At 38.3% G+C, this 15,456-nt stretch overlaps 1 protein-coding gene across 1 annotated transcript in view; it reads right to left on the bottom strand.

Moving 5' to 3' along the window:
* Positions 1-15,456, bottom strand: part of PTPRQ (protein tyrosine phosphatase receptor type Q) — a 207,876-nt gene that overhangs the window by 92,838 nt on the left and 99,582 nt on the right. The window contains exons 35-37 of the mRNA XM_045002531.1: positions 13,713-13,833; positions 11,169-11,329; positions 9,845-9,990 (exon numbers count right to left, since the gene is read on the bottom strand). Of these exons, the coding sequence (XP_044858466.1) occupies positions 9,845-9,990; positions 11,169-11,329; positions 13,713-13,833 (428 nt within the window). The remainder of the gene's footprint in view (positions 1-9,844; positions 9,991-11,168; positions 11,330-13,712; positions 13,834-15,456) is intronic.

The following is a 15,456-nucleotide window of genomic DNA, read 5'->3' as shown; positions in this document are numbered from 1 at the left end:
AGAAAGAAGTAGTTTGGGATTATTTAGAAAAGCTGGACGAGCACAAGTCCATGGGGCCGGATGCACTGCATCCGAGGGTGCTAAAGGAGTTGGCCGATGAGATTGCAGAGCCATTGGCCATTATCTTTGAAAAATCATGGCGATCGGGGGAGGTCCCGGATGACTGGAAAAAAGCTAATGTAGTGCCCATCTTTAAAAAAGGGAAGAAGGAAGATCCAGGGAACTACAGGCCAGTCAGTCTCACCTCAGTCCCTGAAAAAAATCATGGAACAGGTCCTCAAGGAATTAATTCTGAACCACTTAAAGGAGGGAAAAGTGATCAGGAACAGTCAGCATGGATTCACCAAGGGCAAGTCATGCCTGACTAACCTAATTGCCTTCTATGACGAGATAACCGGCTCTGTGGATGAGGGGAAAGCAGTGGATGTGCTATTTCTGGACTTTAGCAAAGCTTTTGATACAGTCTCCCACAGTATTCTTGCCAGCAAGTTAAAGAAGTATGGGCTGGATGAATGGACGGTAAGGTGGATAGAAAACTGGCTAGATGGTCGGGCTCAACGGGTAGTGATCAATGGTTCCATGTCTAGTTGGCAGCCGGTATCAAGTGGAGTGCCCCTAGGGTTGGTGCTGGGGCCGGTTTTGTTCAATATCTTCATTAACGATCTGGAGGATGGTGTGGACTGCACCCTTAGCAAGTTTGCAGATGACACTAAACTGAGAGGAGTGGTTGATACGCTGGAGGGTAGGGATAGGATACAGAGGGACCTAGACAAATTAGAGGATTGGGCCAAAAGAAATATGATGAGGTTCAACAAGGACAAGTGCAGAGTCCTGCACTTGGGACGGAAGAATCCCATGCACTGCTACAGACTAGGGACCGAATGGCTGGGCAGCAGTTCTGCGTAAACCCTAGGTCCTTTTCTGGTGGACGAAAAGCTGAATATGAATCAACAGTGTGCCCTTGTTGCCAAGAAGGCTAATGGCATTTTGTTGTATAAGTAGGGGCATTTCCAGCAGATCGAGGGATGTGATCATTCCCCTCTGTTCAGCACTGGTGAGGCCTCATCTGGAGTACTGTGTCCAGTTTTGGGCCCCACATTACAAGAAGGATGTGGATAAATTGGAGAGAGTCCAGCAGAGGGCAACAAAAATGATTAGGGGGCTAGAGCACATGACTTATGAGGAGAGGCTGAGGGAACTGGGATTGTTTAGTCTGCAGAAGAGAAGAAAGAGGGGGGATTTGATAGCTGCTTTCAACTACCTGAAAGGGGGTTCCAAAGAGGATGGATCTAGACTGTTCTCAGTGGTAGAAGATGACAGAACAAGGAGTAATGGTCTCAAGTTGAAGAGGGGGAGGTTTAGGTTGGACATTAGGAAAAACTTTTTCACTAGTAGGGTGGTGAAGAAATGGAATGGGTTACCTAGGGAGGTGGTGGAATCTCCTTCCTTAGAGGTTTTTAAGGTCAGGCTTGACAAAGCCCTGGCTGGGATGATTTAGTTGGGTTTGGTCCTGCTTTGAGCAGGGGGTTGGACTAGATGACCTCCTGAGGTCCCTTCCAACCCTGAGATTCTATGATTCTATGATAGGTTGAGGCCACACAGCAAAGGCTAACTCAGCCATCCTCAAGTTACTGTGTGCACATGGTTGCAGTACTGAGTCAAGTAAAGGAGTTTGCCTTCTGGGGGCATATCCTTTAGTTCTTAGCACTGCACTATTCCAAGCCATTCCTTCCAAACTTCCATGATGTATTTCAGGAAACCATTTTTTGTCCCTCCTAGTCATATGGGTTGAAGTGGTGTTCACCTGGCAGCTTACGGCAACACCTCACTTCCGCATGTGTTGATTGTCTGAATTCTGTTGGAAATCCAAATCTTGAACAATGGGTGGGATCCATGGCTTTTTCTCAACCAGCTCTCCTAGTCCCCATGCCGGGTTTACAGTGGCAGAGGCAGCTGGTGTGAGGCCAGAGATGGCAGCTCCAGGGGCCCAATCCTTCCCCCCTGTCCAGCTCCTAGTTCCCCTGGCTAGGTAGGAGCAGCAGAGGCAGCTGGTCTGTATCAGTGTTCCCACATTGGAAAGATTTCTCTTAAAGTGCATTAATTGCGATGGTGATGCTGGAATAAAACTGTGTTGTTAAGTTCCCCTCCCTCTCTAGTGCGGCCAAAGCACTCACAGAAACCAAGGATTCAACAAAGAAAGATTTTATTGAAAATAAATCACACTAGCAGTCCTGCTGCTTTAAGCCAAGTGTCATGCACCCAAGTGGCACTGTGCCATGTCACATATATGGAGGGTGCATATGGTCATCACTCCACCATTGTTACATGGGGGTGGGGTGATGAAGGTAAACCTGACCATGGAACTGGCGAACCCCCCATCCTGGGGTCACTAGCTGCAGCTTGTGGGATCATGGAGGAGAGTGTGTGGTTGTAGGATGAGGCTGGTGCTGAACCTGGGCTGGTACAGGGGCCAGGTTGTTCTAGCACCTGCTGGCCATAATGCTCAGAAACATGATCATTTGCTTCTGACTCTCCTCACGCTGCTGCTGGGTGTCTTGCTCTTACATGGCATGGTCATGGGCGATGTACTAGGTCATCATGTGCTCTTTTCTTCAGCATCCTCTCAGCTGCACTCCTGCTCCAGCATTTCCCCCTCTGAAGCAAGAAAAGGCAGTGACTCCTTCCACTAAAGTCCTTATGCATCTCCATCAGCAGTCTGTCCCTTGTCTTCCTCCTTCTGCTTTCTGATTCAGTAGCCTGGCACTGACGGTCAATAACCTTCTGCAAGGGTGGGTGATATGTACTTGTGCAGATGGGCCTGTAAAGCAGAGAAACAGTATGTAAACCTTCTGTCCATGGTAAAAAAAAAAAAAAAGGAAAATATCTTCCCTTTAATTTTGTGCATCGCAGCAAGGTATAAGCTGAAACCTTTATCTCAAAGCCTCCACTCCACTCCATAACCAATACTCTCTCCTTTGCTAACTTCCAAGTTTTCTGACCCTACCAACAATATAAGTGCTTTACATATCCTGGGAACAGTGGAATGGACTGCCTCTAGTTCCAGCTTGAGAGAGTGCACACTACTATATATGAACCCAGCAATTGCTTGCACTCAGTGCCAGTCCTGCCTTCATGGGCATTTGTATGCTTGTATTAATAATGCTTGGTTTGTGCACATACAGCAGTGTGTTTTACAATAAATCTCTGCTAATTTCCCTGCTTGGAATCCAGCTTGGATCCTATGTAGATGCCAGGGGGAGGAGGAATTGGAGACTGGGGTAGGGGTGAGGCATAATGATAGTTGTCACACCCAGCAGGGACAGTAGAGGCACCATTAATGGGTGCCCAGGGGTGTAGTGGGAGTAATGGTGGTTTCCCATGCCCATCAAGGAATGCAGACACACCAGTAACTGAAGCGCACCCTCTGAATGCCTGTGGGGGAAGGATGGAGGCTGAGAGGGGGAAGTGGAAATGGTGGTTTCCATGTCTAGAAGGGAAGCTATAATTGGCATTTGCCTGCCCTCTACTACACAACATCCCCCAGTAGAGACTGGTCCTACACAGGCAATGACAGGCCCCTTATGCCTTTTCTCCCCAACCATAACAACAATGGTGAATTGAGTCCTCACCTGGCTGAGACAACACTGGCTCATCTGCTGTTTCCTCCCTGTCCCATTTCTCTCTGATCTGTTTCTGTGTTTCCTCTCTGGAGTCCTGGGTAAGTTGGAGTGGCTGTGGCATCCACTGGTGACCATCAGCCTCCACCTCACCTAATTTCACTGTGGCAGGCGACAGTCCTGGCTCTGGGTCATCCTAAAGGTCCTCCATTCTCAGTCAACTTCCCCAGGGGCTTTGATCTGTCGAGGGTGTAAGTGGTTCCGTACTTGGGGCACTGGAGAACACCCAGTTGAACTGCTTGTAGTGCAGTGAGCTTGTTGAGGTCTCCCCTGACTTGGAGTTCTGGTCCTTTGCCCAGTGGTACAGTGGCTTCAATTATGTGGATAGAAATGTCTGGATGAATTAGTTAAAATTACATATTCACTTGAAAGTTTTGTGCCTACTCTTGATACTAGTGACCCTCACTAATTATGATAGTGAAAAACATTCTTTTATTTTCCTCTATTTTTAAAATGTGTTTACTTTGCGTATTTAACAGTAGTTCACTATTTCAATTGAGCCATTCAAATGCTTTAGTTAAGCACATGCTTAAGTGCTTTACTGGATGTGGGGGCCCGTGGGTATAATTAGCTTCACTGTTCTGTGGATACTCTTTCCCCAGGGCTTGCAAAAAGAGTGTTTACTAGTAACAGGAGCAGCCAAGCTGGAAGGGATACGGAGAGAGAGGAGGCAGGAGAGTTCCTGGAGAAACAGAAAAGAGGGGCAGGGCAGAGGAGTGGGCCTCAGCATGTTTGTTGTCGTTGCTGTCAGGCCCACCCACAAGATCCTTTTAAACATCAGCGAGGAGCAGAAATATCTTCATAATTTTTTTATTAAGGAATTTAAAAAATGCATGATATACTATTTAAAGGAGGCTCTAACCATTGTTTTTTAAAATAATTTAGTTTAAACAAAATCAAGGGAATAGTATGCCCTTTAAAACTTCAGTTCAAATGCATTTAAGTTACTCAAAAAAAACTTTAAATTACTAATATAAATATGGAAAAAGAGGTTTGGTTAGGTCATTCACTTTAAGAGAAAAAATTTAAACTCAACTAGAACATCAGTACATAAGTTTATCTGTAAATAACAAATACATTAAGGCAAAGCTGAACTTTGGACCTGATGAAGCCAACAGCCACAGGACTCCTAGCTTTCAGAGGAGCCACACATATAAAGGAGAATCTCAACTTTCATTAAGACAAGCATGGGTCAGATCCTCTGCTGGTGTATACTGGCATAGCTTCACTTCCATCAATGTAGCTCTGTACATTTATGCCATCTGACAATCTGGCTCTGGGTTTCTAGTACTTTTCCTTGTAAGTATAAACTGATCACTAGGATTGAAAGAAACAAGCAGCTGAGCACCATTTCTGCGGTAGGAAACTGAGACCAAAGATTTCCCTATCCCAGCACATACTTATGTAAAACTAACCAGTTAAATTTGAGGTATATTCCAAATAATCATCTCTCTAATCCTCCCTGCAAACCTCAGGTCAGCTCTGTGCATATGTGACACTGGTGTGCAGGAATAGGTAATATTTTGGAAGTAAAAAAAACTGTTTTGCAGGTCTGCCCTAAGAAAGCTATTGCCAGCTCTGATTAAAGAAATACAGAATTTAGTAAAACAGGACAAGCATTGAGTTCATTTCTAAGAACATAGAAAAGAACACACATGAAGTGTTCCCTAACTGGTAAAGGCAGGTAATTGTGAAGGCGTAGGATCAATTTTCAAGGTAAAGAAAGGCTCTCCCTAGGTGAAAAGCCCAAGTTAGCTGGGCTTCTAAACTCTCTGACATAGTTTTTGAATCACTTAAACAAAAAGTATCTTTAGCAAAAGAAAAATGAATACACCATCTTTATCTTCAGTGTGGCTTGCTTCTAAATCAATGATCAAATATGGAGATAAGGGCATTACAAACTTTTAGCAATTACCATTAACCAAAGTAGAACTAAAAAGCTAGAGCTAGTGATAGAACATTGCCCACTTTTTGTAGAGGAGAATCAATAAACAGCTATGTGTACTTGTTTTCAACCACAGAAGAGATGGTTTGCAGAATAAAGTATATGGATAGATTTCTTTTTCTACACAAGGTGCCATGTAAAGAATATATGAAGCAACCAACAAAGTTCCTAAAATTGTAAGATATAGAAATTATATGGTGGAATGACATCTCTCATTGTGTGTTTGTGTTTTATTTCTGAATTTTTATTATGTAAAAATTCATGAAAGCTGTTTAAACAGAAATAAAAAGAGATGTACAGAATCTGGACTGGTACTGATCATCATAGAATAAAATGAATTCAGAAAAATGACTGCATCAAGGTATGCGCTTTTAGCAAACCACGTTAGAAGTTATGATCAGTTAGAAGAATACACTGGGCATGCAGTAAGCACCACTATGAAAAATGAAACGTGGACATGCAAAATGTGCCAAGGAAAAATGTAACATAGATTAAAAATATTTAAAACCAAATTTTTTCAAGATGAAAAGGTTAAACAGTCCTTCAAAACGAAGACTGTAACTGACATTAAATGCCAATTTGAAGTCTGGGTTTCTCTGAGGTCATAGCTTCACATTGTGCCATCGCCCCATTCACCCTATTCTCAAAGAGAATAAGACACTTATGCATATCCTGGCCTGCTAGCAGGACTAGCAGATAAGAGGAGCAGAGGGGATGATTTGATGTGTATGCTTACAGTCATATTTCAGATAGGCATGCAACCATAAACTCAAACCCAACTAATAGGTCTAATTTTACTCCTAACAGACTGTGCGACCAAGGTATTTCTAGCTAACTCACATGCTAATTATTACATTGTGAGTTCCTTGGGGCATGAAATGAGTCTTCTCTATGGCTCCCATTCTGCAATCAGATCTACGTGGGCAGAATCTTACACTCATGCAGAACCCCACCAATTTCAATGGGGCTACCCATGAGTGCAAAGATTGACCAGCACAGAACAGATTGCAGGAGCAGGGCCTATATTTGCAGAGTGACATATAAACATATATCTTCAGGAAAATAAATACCTAAATCCAGTAAGCGCTAACTGTAAAATTATGCCACATACATCAGATTTCTTGTTTTGTACTTTGTTGTCTTCACAACCTTACATTTCTTCTTTTTCTTCCACAAACACAAAGCTTTTAACTGAAAATTTGTTAAGGAAAATTATATTTTCTTTTATTATATTTGCATATAGTAATATATAATAAAATAAATAAATAACAAATCAATTATAAAAAACAACAAGGAGTCCAGTGACACCTTAAAGACTAACAGATTTAATTGGGTATAAGCTTTCGTGGGTAAGGCCTGGTCTACTGATGCAGTTAAAAATCAAAATAAAGAAAGAGCTCCCTCATGGACGATGCGGACGTGATCGCTGTAAGGGCAGGCAAATCTGTTCTATCAGCGCTCCGTTACAGAAGACGAAATTCAAAATCATTTTTAAAATATCTCCAGACAGATGCCATAGCAGGGACTCAGCGCACTGCTGCGTGACAAGCGTAACGGAAAGCCAAAGAATCAAATGGACGCTCATGGACTGGAGGACTCAAGCTATCCCACAGTTCCTGCAGTCTCTGAAAAGCATTTGCATTCTTGGCTGAGCTCCAAATGCTTCTAGGGTCAAAAACAGTGTCCGCGGTGGGTCAGGGCATAGCTAGGCAATTTACGCACCCCCCCACCCACCCCCAGAAGTGAAAGGGAAAACAATCCTCTCTTGACTCTTTTACATGTCACCCTATCTTTACTGAATGCTGCAGATAGACGCGATGGTGCAGCACTCAACATCAACATCCTTGCTCCTCCCATGCCATGGATGGCTGATGGTACAATATGACTGGTATCCATCCTCATCATCAGCCTATTGGCACATGGGGCAGTGCAAAAGGACCGGTAACCATGCTGACTAGCATCGGTAAGGTCAATCGGCACTTATGACAGCAGCAAATGGTGAAGTGCAAAAGGACTGGTAGCCACGATCATCTTATGGTATGGTAGATGCAAAAGCAAAAGCATGCTGCTGTGTAGCGCTGCTGAATCGCCTCTGTGAGCGGCATCTAGTACACATACGGTGACAGTCACAAAAGGCTAAACAGGCTCCATGATTGCCATGCTATGGCATCTGCCAGGGCAATCCAGGGAAAAAAGGCGTGAAATGCTTGTCTGCCGTTGCTTTCCCAGCGGAAGGAGTGACTGACGACATTTACCCAGAACCACCCGCGACAATGATTTTTGCCGCATCAGGCACTGGGATCTCAACCCGGAAATTCCAAGGGCCGTAAGAAACCTCACTTCTTCAGATGCATTTGAAGAAGTGAGGTTTTTTACCCACAAAAGCTTATGCCCAAATATATCTGTTAGTCTTTAAGGTACCACCAGACTCCTTGTTGTTTTTGTGGATACAGGCTAACACGCCTACCCCCTGATAAATAAATTCTAGACACTCTTGAATGATATGGATATAAGCAATTAAAAATTCATATCCTGGTTCATGAATAGAGCTACTCAGCACTATGATTATACAAATAACATAAATAAATAAATAAATGTGTAATATAGTTAATATTAGGGTTGTCAAGTGATTAAAAATTAATAGCGATCAAGTGTGCGATTAAAAAAATTAATCCTGATTAATCGCGCTATTAAACAATAGAATACTATTTATTTAAATATTTTGGATGTTTTTTACATTTTCAAATATATTGATTTCAATTACAACACAGAATACAAAGTGTACAGTGCTCACTTTATATTTATTTTTATTACATATATTTGCACTGTAAAAAACAAAAGAAATAGTATTTTTTAATTCACCTCATACAAGTACTGTAGTGCAATCTCTTTATCATGAAAGTTAAACTTACAAATGTAGAATTATGTACAAAAAAATGCATTAAAAAACAAAACAATGTAAAATTTTAGATCCTACAAGTCCACTAGTCCTACTTCTTGTTCAGCCAATCATTCAGACAAACAAATTTGTTTACATTTGCAGAAGATAATGCTGCCTGCTTCTTGTTTACAATATCACCTGAAAGTGAGAACAGGCATTCACATGGCATGGTTGTAGCTGGCGTTGCAAGATATTTATATGCCAGATGCGCTAAAGATTCATATGTCCCTTCATGCTTCAACCACCATTCCAGGCTCTAAAGTTTTACGCTGTTTTGGTTTTGGGTGCAGTTATGTAACAAAAAAAAAATTTGTAAGTTTAACTTTCATGATAAAGAGATTGCACTAGAGTACTTGTATGAGGTGAATACTATTTCTTTTGTTTATCATTTTTACAGTGCAAATATTTATAATAAAAAATAATATAAAGTGAGCACTGTACACTTTGTATTCTGTGTTGTAATTGAAATAGATATATTTGAAAATGTAGAAAAGCATCAAAAATATTTAATAAATTTCAATTTGTATTCTATTGTTTAACAGTGCGATTAATCATGATTAATTTTTAACTGCGATTAATAGACAGCCCTAGTTAATATATATCATGCATAAAGTTAAGATGAGTATGAGAAGTACCTACACAATAAACCACATCCTAATGCCCAGATTCATAACAGATAAACAAATGCATTTCTTCCATGCTTTAATACAGTACTAACCTCATCTGTCTTCTATGTTTTAAAATAATATGTTATAATTATGTTAGAAAGAAAACATGTTTTCTGCAGAGACATTTACTAAGGAGTAACAGACTATGAGGCAGTATTCTATCCTTCCCTATGGCAACACTATCTTCTGATTTTCACTATTGCACAAAAATACGTTAAAAACATATAAGAATGTCATTTCACTAGGCACATATCATTTCACTTTGCAGCCTAGAACACTAGATCATTTATTCTGCATGAAATTTACTCTTTTTTTCTGGTGTGCATTAGTCCTCTCATGTTTAATAGCATAAATGCTCCTTGAGATGCACAGGAATTTTGAGATTGCAGGATACCACAAAAATAATTTCAAGGTGAGGGTTAGGCTAATGCACTTATCCCTTTAATAGTATGCTAAAAATCAAAATTATCTGGTGATGAGGTGGGAGTGAAAAAAGAATATGACATTTACTGTACAGTTGGTTTAAACTTTATGATACATTAAAGATTCAAAGAAAAGTAAATGAATTTTTCTGTACTAAAATCTACAAAAAATGATATAAAAAGAAACCTACCTTCATAAAAATTCCTGAATTATTTTTGTAATAAACTGAATAATATTGTATAATCCCATTAGGCCTTTGAGGAGGGGACCAGATAACCATTATTGATGATGCAGTGAGGTTTCTGTACATGACATCTTTTGGTGGATCACTCGGTGCTGGAATAAGATTAAAATTTAGTTTATGTAACATAAGTTTTTGTGCTTTTCATTACCCAAGATTTAGACTTTATTGACTTGAAAAATGCTATATTAAAGCATAGATCCTGTTTCTGGAGGAGGTGGGAAAGGTACAATTGAACTAATGGCTACCAATACACTTTGAAAGACCTGATTTTCAAAGACATTCATCTTCCAGAGAGTCAAAGACATGCATACATTTACATGCACAAATCCAAGTTTATGCACTCAGTGAACCTATGCAACTTGAGATGTGTAAGTGCGTGTACTTACTGTTTTATGCAAATAGAAATCCCAATTCTTGCATGTGCACAAAGCGTTATGCATGCATGCAATCTTCTTAACAAATGTGTTTCATGTGTATACAGAGTTCTTTATGCGTGTTTCATTAACTAAAATAAATTTTTCACACTTTTTACTACCATTAGCATTGCAGAGCCAAACAGCTAGGGAACTGCGAGTTAGATTCTATTCTAGCTCACACCATCATTCACAGAATTATTGACTAAGATACTGATCCTACAAATGACTATGTGCAGAAAAACCCATGTGCTTATTCAGAACCACGCTTTGGCCACTGAGGCTCCACAAAGGTGCAGAGAAACATGCACACACCTAATTGAAGGATAGGGACCTAAGTTTCAGTGGCAGAATTGTTATTGTTGGTGACATCAGAGCCAGAAAGGAACTAACTTGAATTTAAAAGCTAAGTGTACAGTGTTGCTTCCTAGAAAAAAGACCTTTCACTTCTGACATATATGAAATTCATTGGGATCAAATCAACTTGGAATCCCACAATGCCATGTTTATAAAACTGCTTTCAGACTACAACCACTTTACACTGTGTTTGTGAGAGAGACACACTAAAACGGTCAGGGCTTTCCTTCTTAGGACCTTATTTCACAGCTTGATAGAACAAAAGGCAATAAAACCAAACTCTCCTCTTTTTACTTCATTTCAAAGAGCAATATAAAAAGACTTTTAAATTTAAATGTCTTGCAGGAAAATGTAGTGCTCTGTTTGATGAAGAGAAATTAGACCCCCACTGGAATCTCAGCTTTTGCCTAAATTATTTTATACATTTAAATAAGGTTGACACAAACTTATGGATGCAACTATAGATTATTTGTATAATTTATTACTATACATACACTTACCTCCTTCAGAAGTTCTGAAGCTTATAATGCTACTTTTTATGTTTCCATCCCCAAATCTGGTACTTGTTGTTATATAAACTTTGTATTCATTGTTATTTTCTAGGTCTGTGAACATCAGTGATGTTTCTGTTACATTAACACTTCTTTTTGACATTGTATTCCTAAAGAAGAAAATCATTATATATATACATTTTCATGACAAAACTGCAGCATAGTATAATACGTTTTACTAAAAATATCACAGAAAACAATATTATCATATACAGAAACTCATAAAATAGAAATAGAAGTTTCAGCTACTGTAAATCCATTATATTATTCAAAAAATTATCAAAGATGTTGAGTTTAAAAAGGGACTTCTCACAAATCAAACAAGAAACAAGCATTAGCGAAAACTACAGAAATTCATTAGAGCTAGATAGCTAACACAACTGAGACCAACATTTTCTTAAATTCCTATAACTTATAAATATTGTATTTCTTGCAAGAAAACCATTAAAAAGTGATGATTTTTTTTTACTATTAGATCACATTTGAGTTCTTCATTGTGGATTCCTGGCTTCATTTTGTGAGAAAAGTTGCTAAATTTTCTACAGCTAATGTGATATAGTTAGAATATTTAGATACGTTTTCTTCTACATTTTCAAATGGCCCACATTCACTATCTTTGCCTCTTTACATGGTATTAGGAAGCTCTTGCATTAGTTATATCCACTGGAAAATGTTGCCACTAAGAAAAGTTGTGGTTCAGGAGCTTGTTTGTCATATCAGCCCTAGTAATTAATTATGACGATTTTATAGCACCTAAAAATGTTCTAAATAATTTAAAAGACAAGGGATGAAATCCTGGCTCCACTGAAGTCAGTGGGAGTTTTCACCCAAGGTCCTTACCTCAAAGAGCTAATGGCAATCTAATTTTAGATGTGAGAGGGTATGTGGGGATAAGACACAGAAGGGAGTAGATGGAGAAGGTAAGGACAAGGGTTATATCAGTGAAGTTCTGTGGTTACTTAATTTAGGCATCTGCAGATCTAGATGGTTCAGTTAACAAGTTATTGAAAATGATTAATAATGATACATTCTGTAGTAATCACAGATATAATAAGTCTTAAGGAAGGATTTTAATAAAGAGGAAGTTATTTTATCTTGAATATCCTTAGGGCTTTAAACACAGTATGCACCAAAACCATATTCCTTCACATGAGGGAGATCTGTTTGTGCTCCAAGTTCATCCACAGTTCAAAGTTCTCCACAGATGCAGATGACATTAGCTCTTGCCAGTACAGTGGAAGGAGCAGTGGAAAGCCAATTTATACTCTTCTGGAGAGTGGGAATACTTGTGTTCACCTTACCGCTATTTTAAAGCAGAAGTTTATAACTAAGAAAAAAGATAAAAATTAGCTACCGCCAGGAGAAACTTTTAGGTCACTTTTAAAAATAAGGAGTACATATTTAGTAGTAATATATCTATATAAGAACTCCTCAGCTGTAACACAACACCATTTTGCATACATAATTTACATTGCATGGTTTGCATTTCTGTAGCTACTTGCCCTTATGCATTGGGTAATGGCAATAGAAGGGCACAGCATAAATACAATACATAACTGTAATCAACAATCAAAATAAACAAATCAACATGTGGCAATCCCAAGTAAAGACAGTATGTAGGGCTTACAAAAGGAAGCTATGACAAATCTTTAGAACAAGTAGCGCTCAGAAGAAGAGAGTGAAAAAAAGTTTTAAACTGGGATTTAAAATGACAATAGTCTTTTTTGAAGGAGGAAGAGACAGATTCCAAGAGGCACAAATAAATAAAATAATAATAATAAAAATAATAAATAACAATATAATATCCAGCACTTATAATGAGTGTTATAACAGAGTTGAGAAGAAGACAGATAAGATGTCATAGTAACAAAGTATTGGGAAGTGCTGAAGTAGCAGGAAACGATGTGTACAAAATATCACTCTAGGTGGTACTAATGTCAGAGAGTGGACAGGGACTTCTGCTATAACAACTCCTTGCTTGCTCGGAACACTGAATGGGATCAGAAACAGCATTTTTCAATGGTTCTTGGCCATCTCCATCCAATCAGGAGGATATTTGTCCATCTTTAGCTGGAAACATCAGCAGACCCCAAAGAATAATATATGTTGGTGTTTCATTTTATCGTTAATTAGACCCAAATGGTCCAATTGATATGTGAGGATGGGAGATAATTTATTTATAATTTAAATATAAACTCATTTATTTATAATTTAAATATAAACTCATTTATTTATAATTTAAATATAAACTCATTTTGCAAACCCAAGACATTTGAAAAATATTTTAGATGCTTGCAAATCATTTAATTGTACAATTTTCACATACCCCTATTTAGAATGGCATTTGTGTATATGAAAGGCTAGTATTTTAAGTAACTTATTAATATTCACTCTAAAAAATGTATATTCAACAAGGTCTATAAGAAAAATCTTACATTCCTTTTAGATTACAGATTAATATTTATCCTCAGAACTATTTCCAGAAAATCTTACCAGACATAAACTGTGTAATAGAGGATAATTCCATTTGGCTCCAGTGGTTGTTTCCATGACAACTTCACAGTGACACCCGACAACTGTTTTACCGAGAGGGATTGTGGAGGTGAACTAGGAGCTATAGAGTGAGAGTGCAGAACACAACAACTTGTCAGACAGTTAAGATCTGAGTGACATGGTTAAATGCAGCATCTTTAAATTGGATTTTAATTATTTGTGCTAGGAAGTGAATTATGGAAGCACACAGGTACAGTATCCATATCAAATGGTGTTATAGCCAGGCTTCTTTACTTTTTCAGCCAGATGATAAAGGAAGATTTTTCATGGTAGTGTTAAAACATCTGTTTCTGTGATTCAATGGAAAAAAATATTTCATGAGAAAACAGAGCAATGAGTTTGTCACACTGATTCACCTACTGTCCAAGTATATTATTGTAATTTTTTCCCTTCTAATAAAAGCAAGAGCTTTTTAGGTGTGAATGCATGTAAAATATAACAAAATAGTTCCCCCGAGGAGAAGTGGAGCTGGAAATAATTATATAAAGCATCCAAAAGATGGGAAAATTGATGAGCATAGCATTGAGAGATGAAAAAAATGTGGGATACCATGCAGAGTTAAATCTTTTCACTCCATCAAATAAAGAACACATTCACATATTTAACATGTCATGAAAGAAAATATACATGTATTCAATGGATGAGACAACTGAAATTCATTCTAAGATGAACACCAGACAGCAGTATAACCACCAAGTACTGAGATAGCATAGCTAAATAAAAACGTAATAATACATTTTGATTTCATTCTAATTAAAATATTTTAAGGTTTATGCAAATGTTGCTGTGATGAAAATGTATCTGTCCGTATGCTTAGTAATAATGATATTTTTCACTAAAGTGTTATGGGGGAAGTAAAACTGTTAATTTTTTTTCTGAACTACCAGATAAAGGTATTGCACTATGCTGTAATGTTAACATTACTTTTGTTGTTCAAATTAAACAAAACAGCATCATGTACTAAAAATTCAGGTCATGGCTGTGGTCATGCATGTAAATTGAGAACATAAGCATAGCTATTAGCAAATCTGTGAAGCATTCAGTCTGATGCTCTGAACAGTGTGTACTTTGGAGTAAGATACATGTGGCATATTATACATATTTTTGTTGTTCTTCCTTTAATTGCACTGTCTTTCTCAACCACAGAGGACAGCATAAATGTTTTAAACATCTTACTCTCAGTACATTTTGGAAGAAATCTTAATTTTGCCTGAACAAAGGCTTAATAAAGTCCGTGAATGCCTGTATTTACTGGTAATAAATAGTGACAGCTGTATTTAGTGTTTACTTGCTATATTATCCTCGGTAGCCCTACAATAAAAGGTCTATCAAATACTGAATTTCACATGTCTCTGGCATTTCTTGATTCTAAGATAATATTTGTCTTTATCTCATAGATCTCCTTATTCAGCTAACAAACTCTTTAGTAAAATACAGAATGAATGTTTGGTCTAAAGAAAAAACATTTTAAACAAATGCCATAAATTTATATAATTGAACTGTTTTTGATGTATTATAGCAACATTTTGAGCAATGTAACATGGTATGGATTGTGGATGAGGGCCTCTGGCCACTTTGGGAGTTTTGCAGAGACACACCACCACAGCAGGAACCCCAGGAGGAATTGTGTCTAATGGGATGGAGAGGGAGCATAGATGTTAAATAAATAAAGTGTGGTATACAC

The sequence above is a fragment of the Mauremys mutica genome, chromosome 1 (genome assembly GCF_020497125.1).
Source record: "Mauremys mutica isolate MM-2020 ecotype Southern chromosome 1, ASM2049712v1, whole genome shotgun sequence".
In the NCBI taxonomy this organism is placed as follows: Eukaryota; Metazoa; Chordata; order Testudines; family Geoemydidae; genus Mauremys; species Mauremys mutica.
The sequence above is the reverse complement of the archived record's forward strand: the minus strand, read 5'-3'. Positions and strand labels throughout refer to the sequence as shown.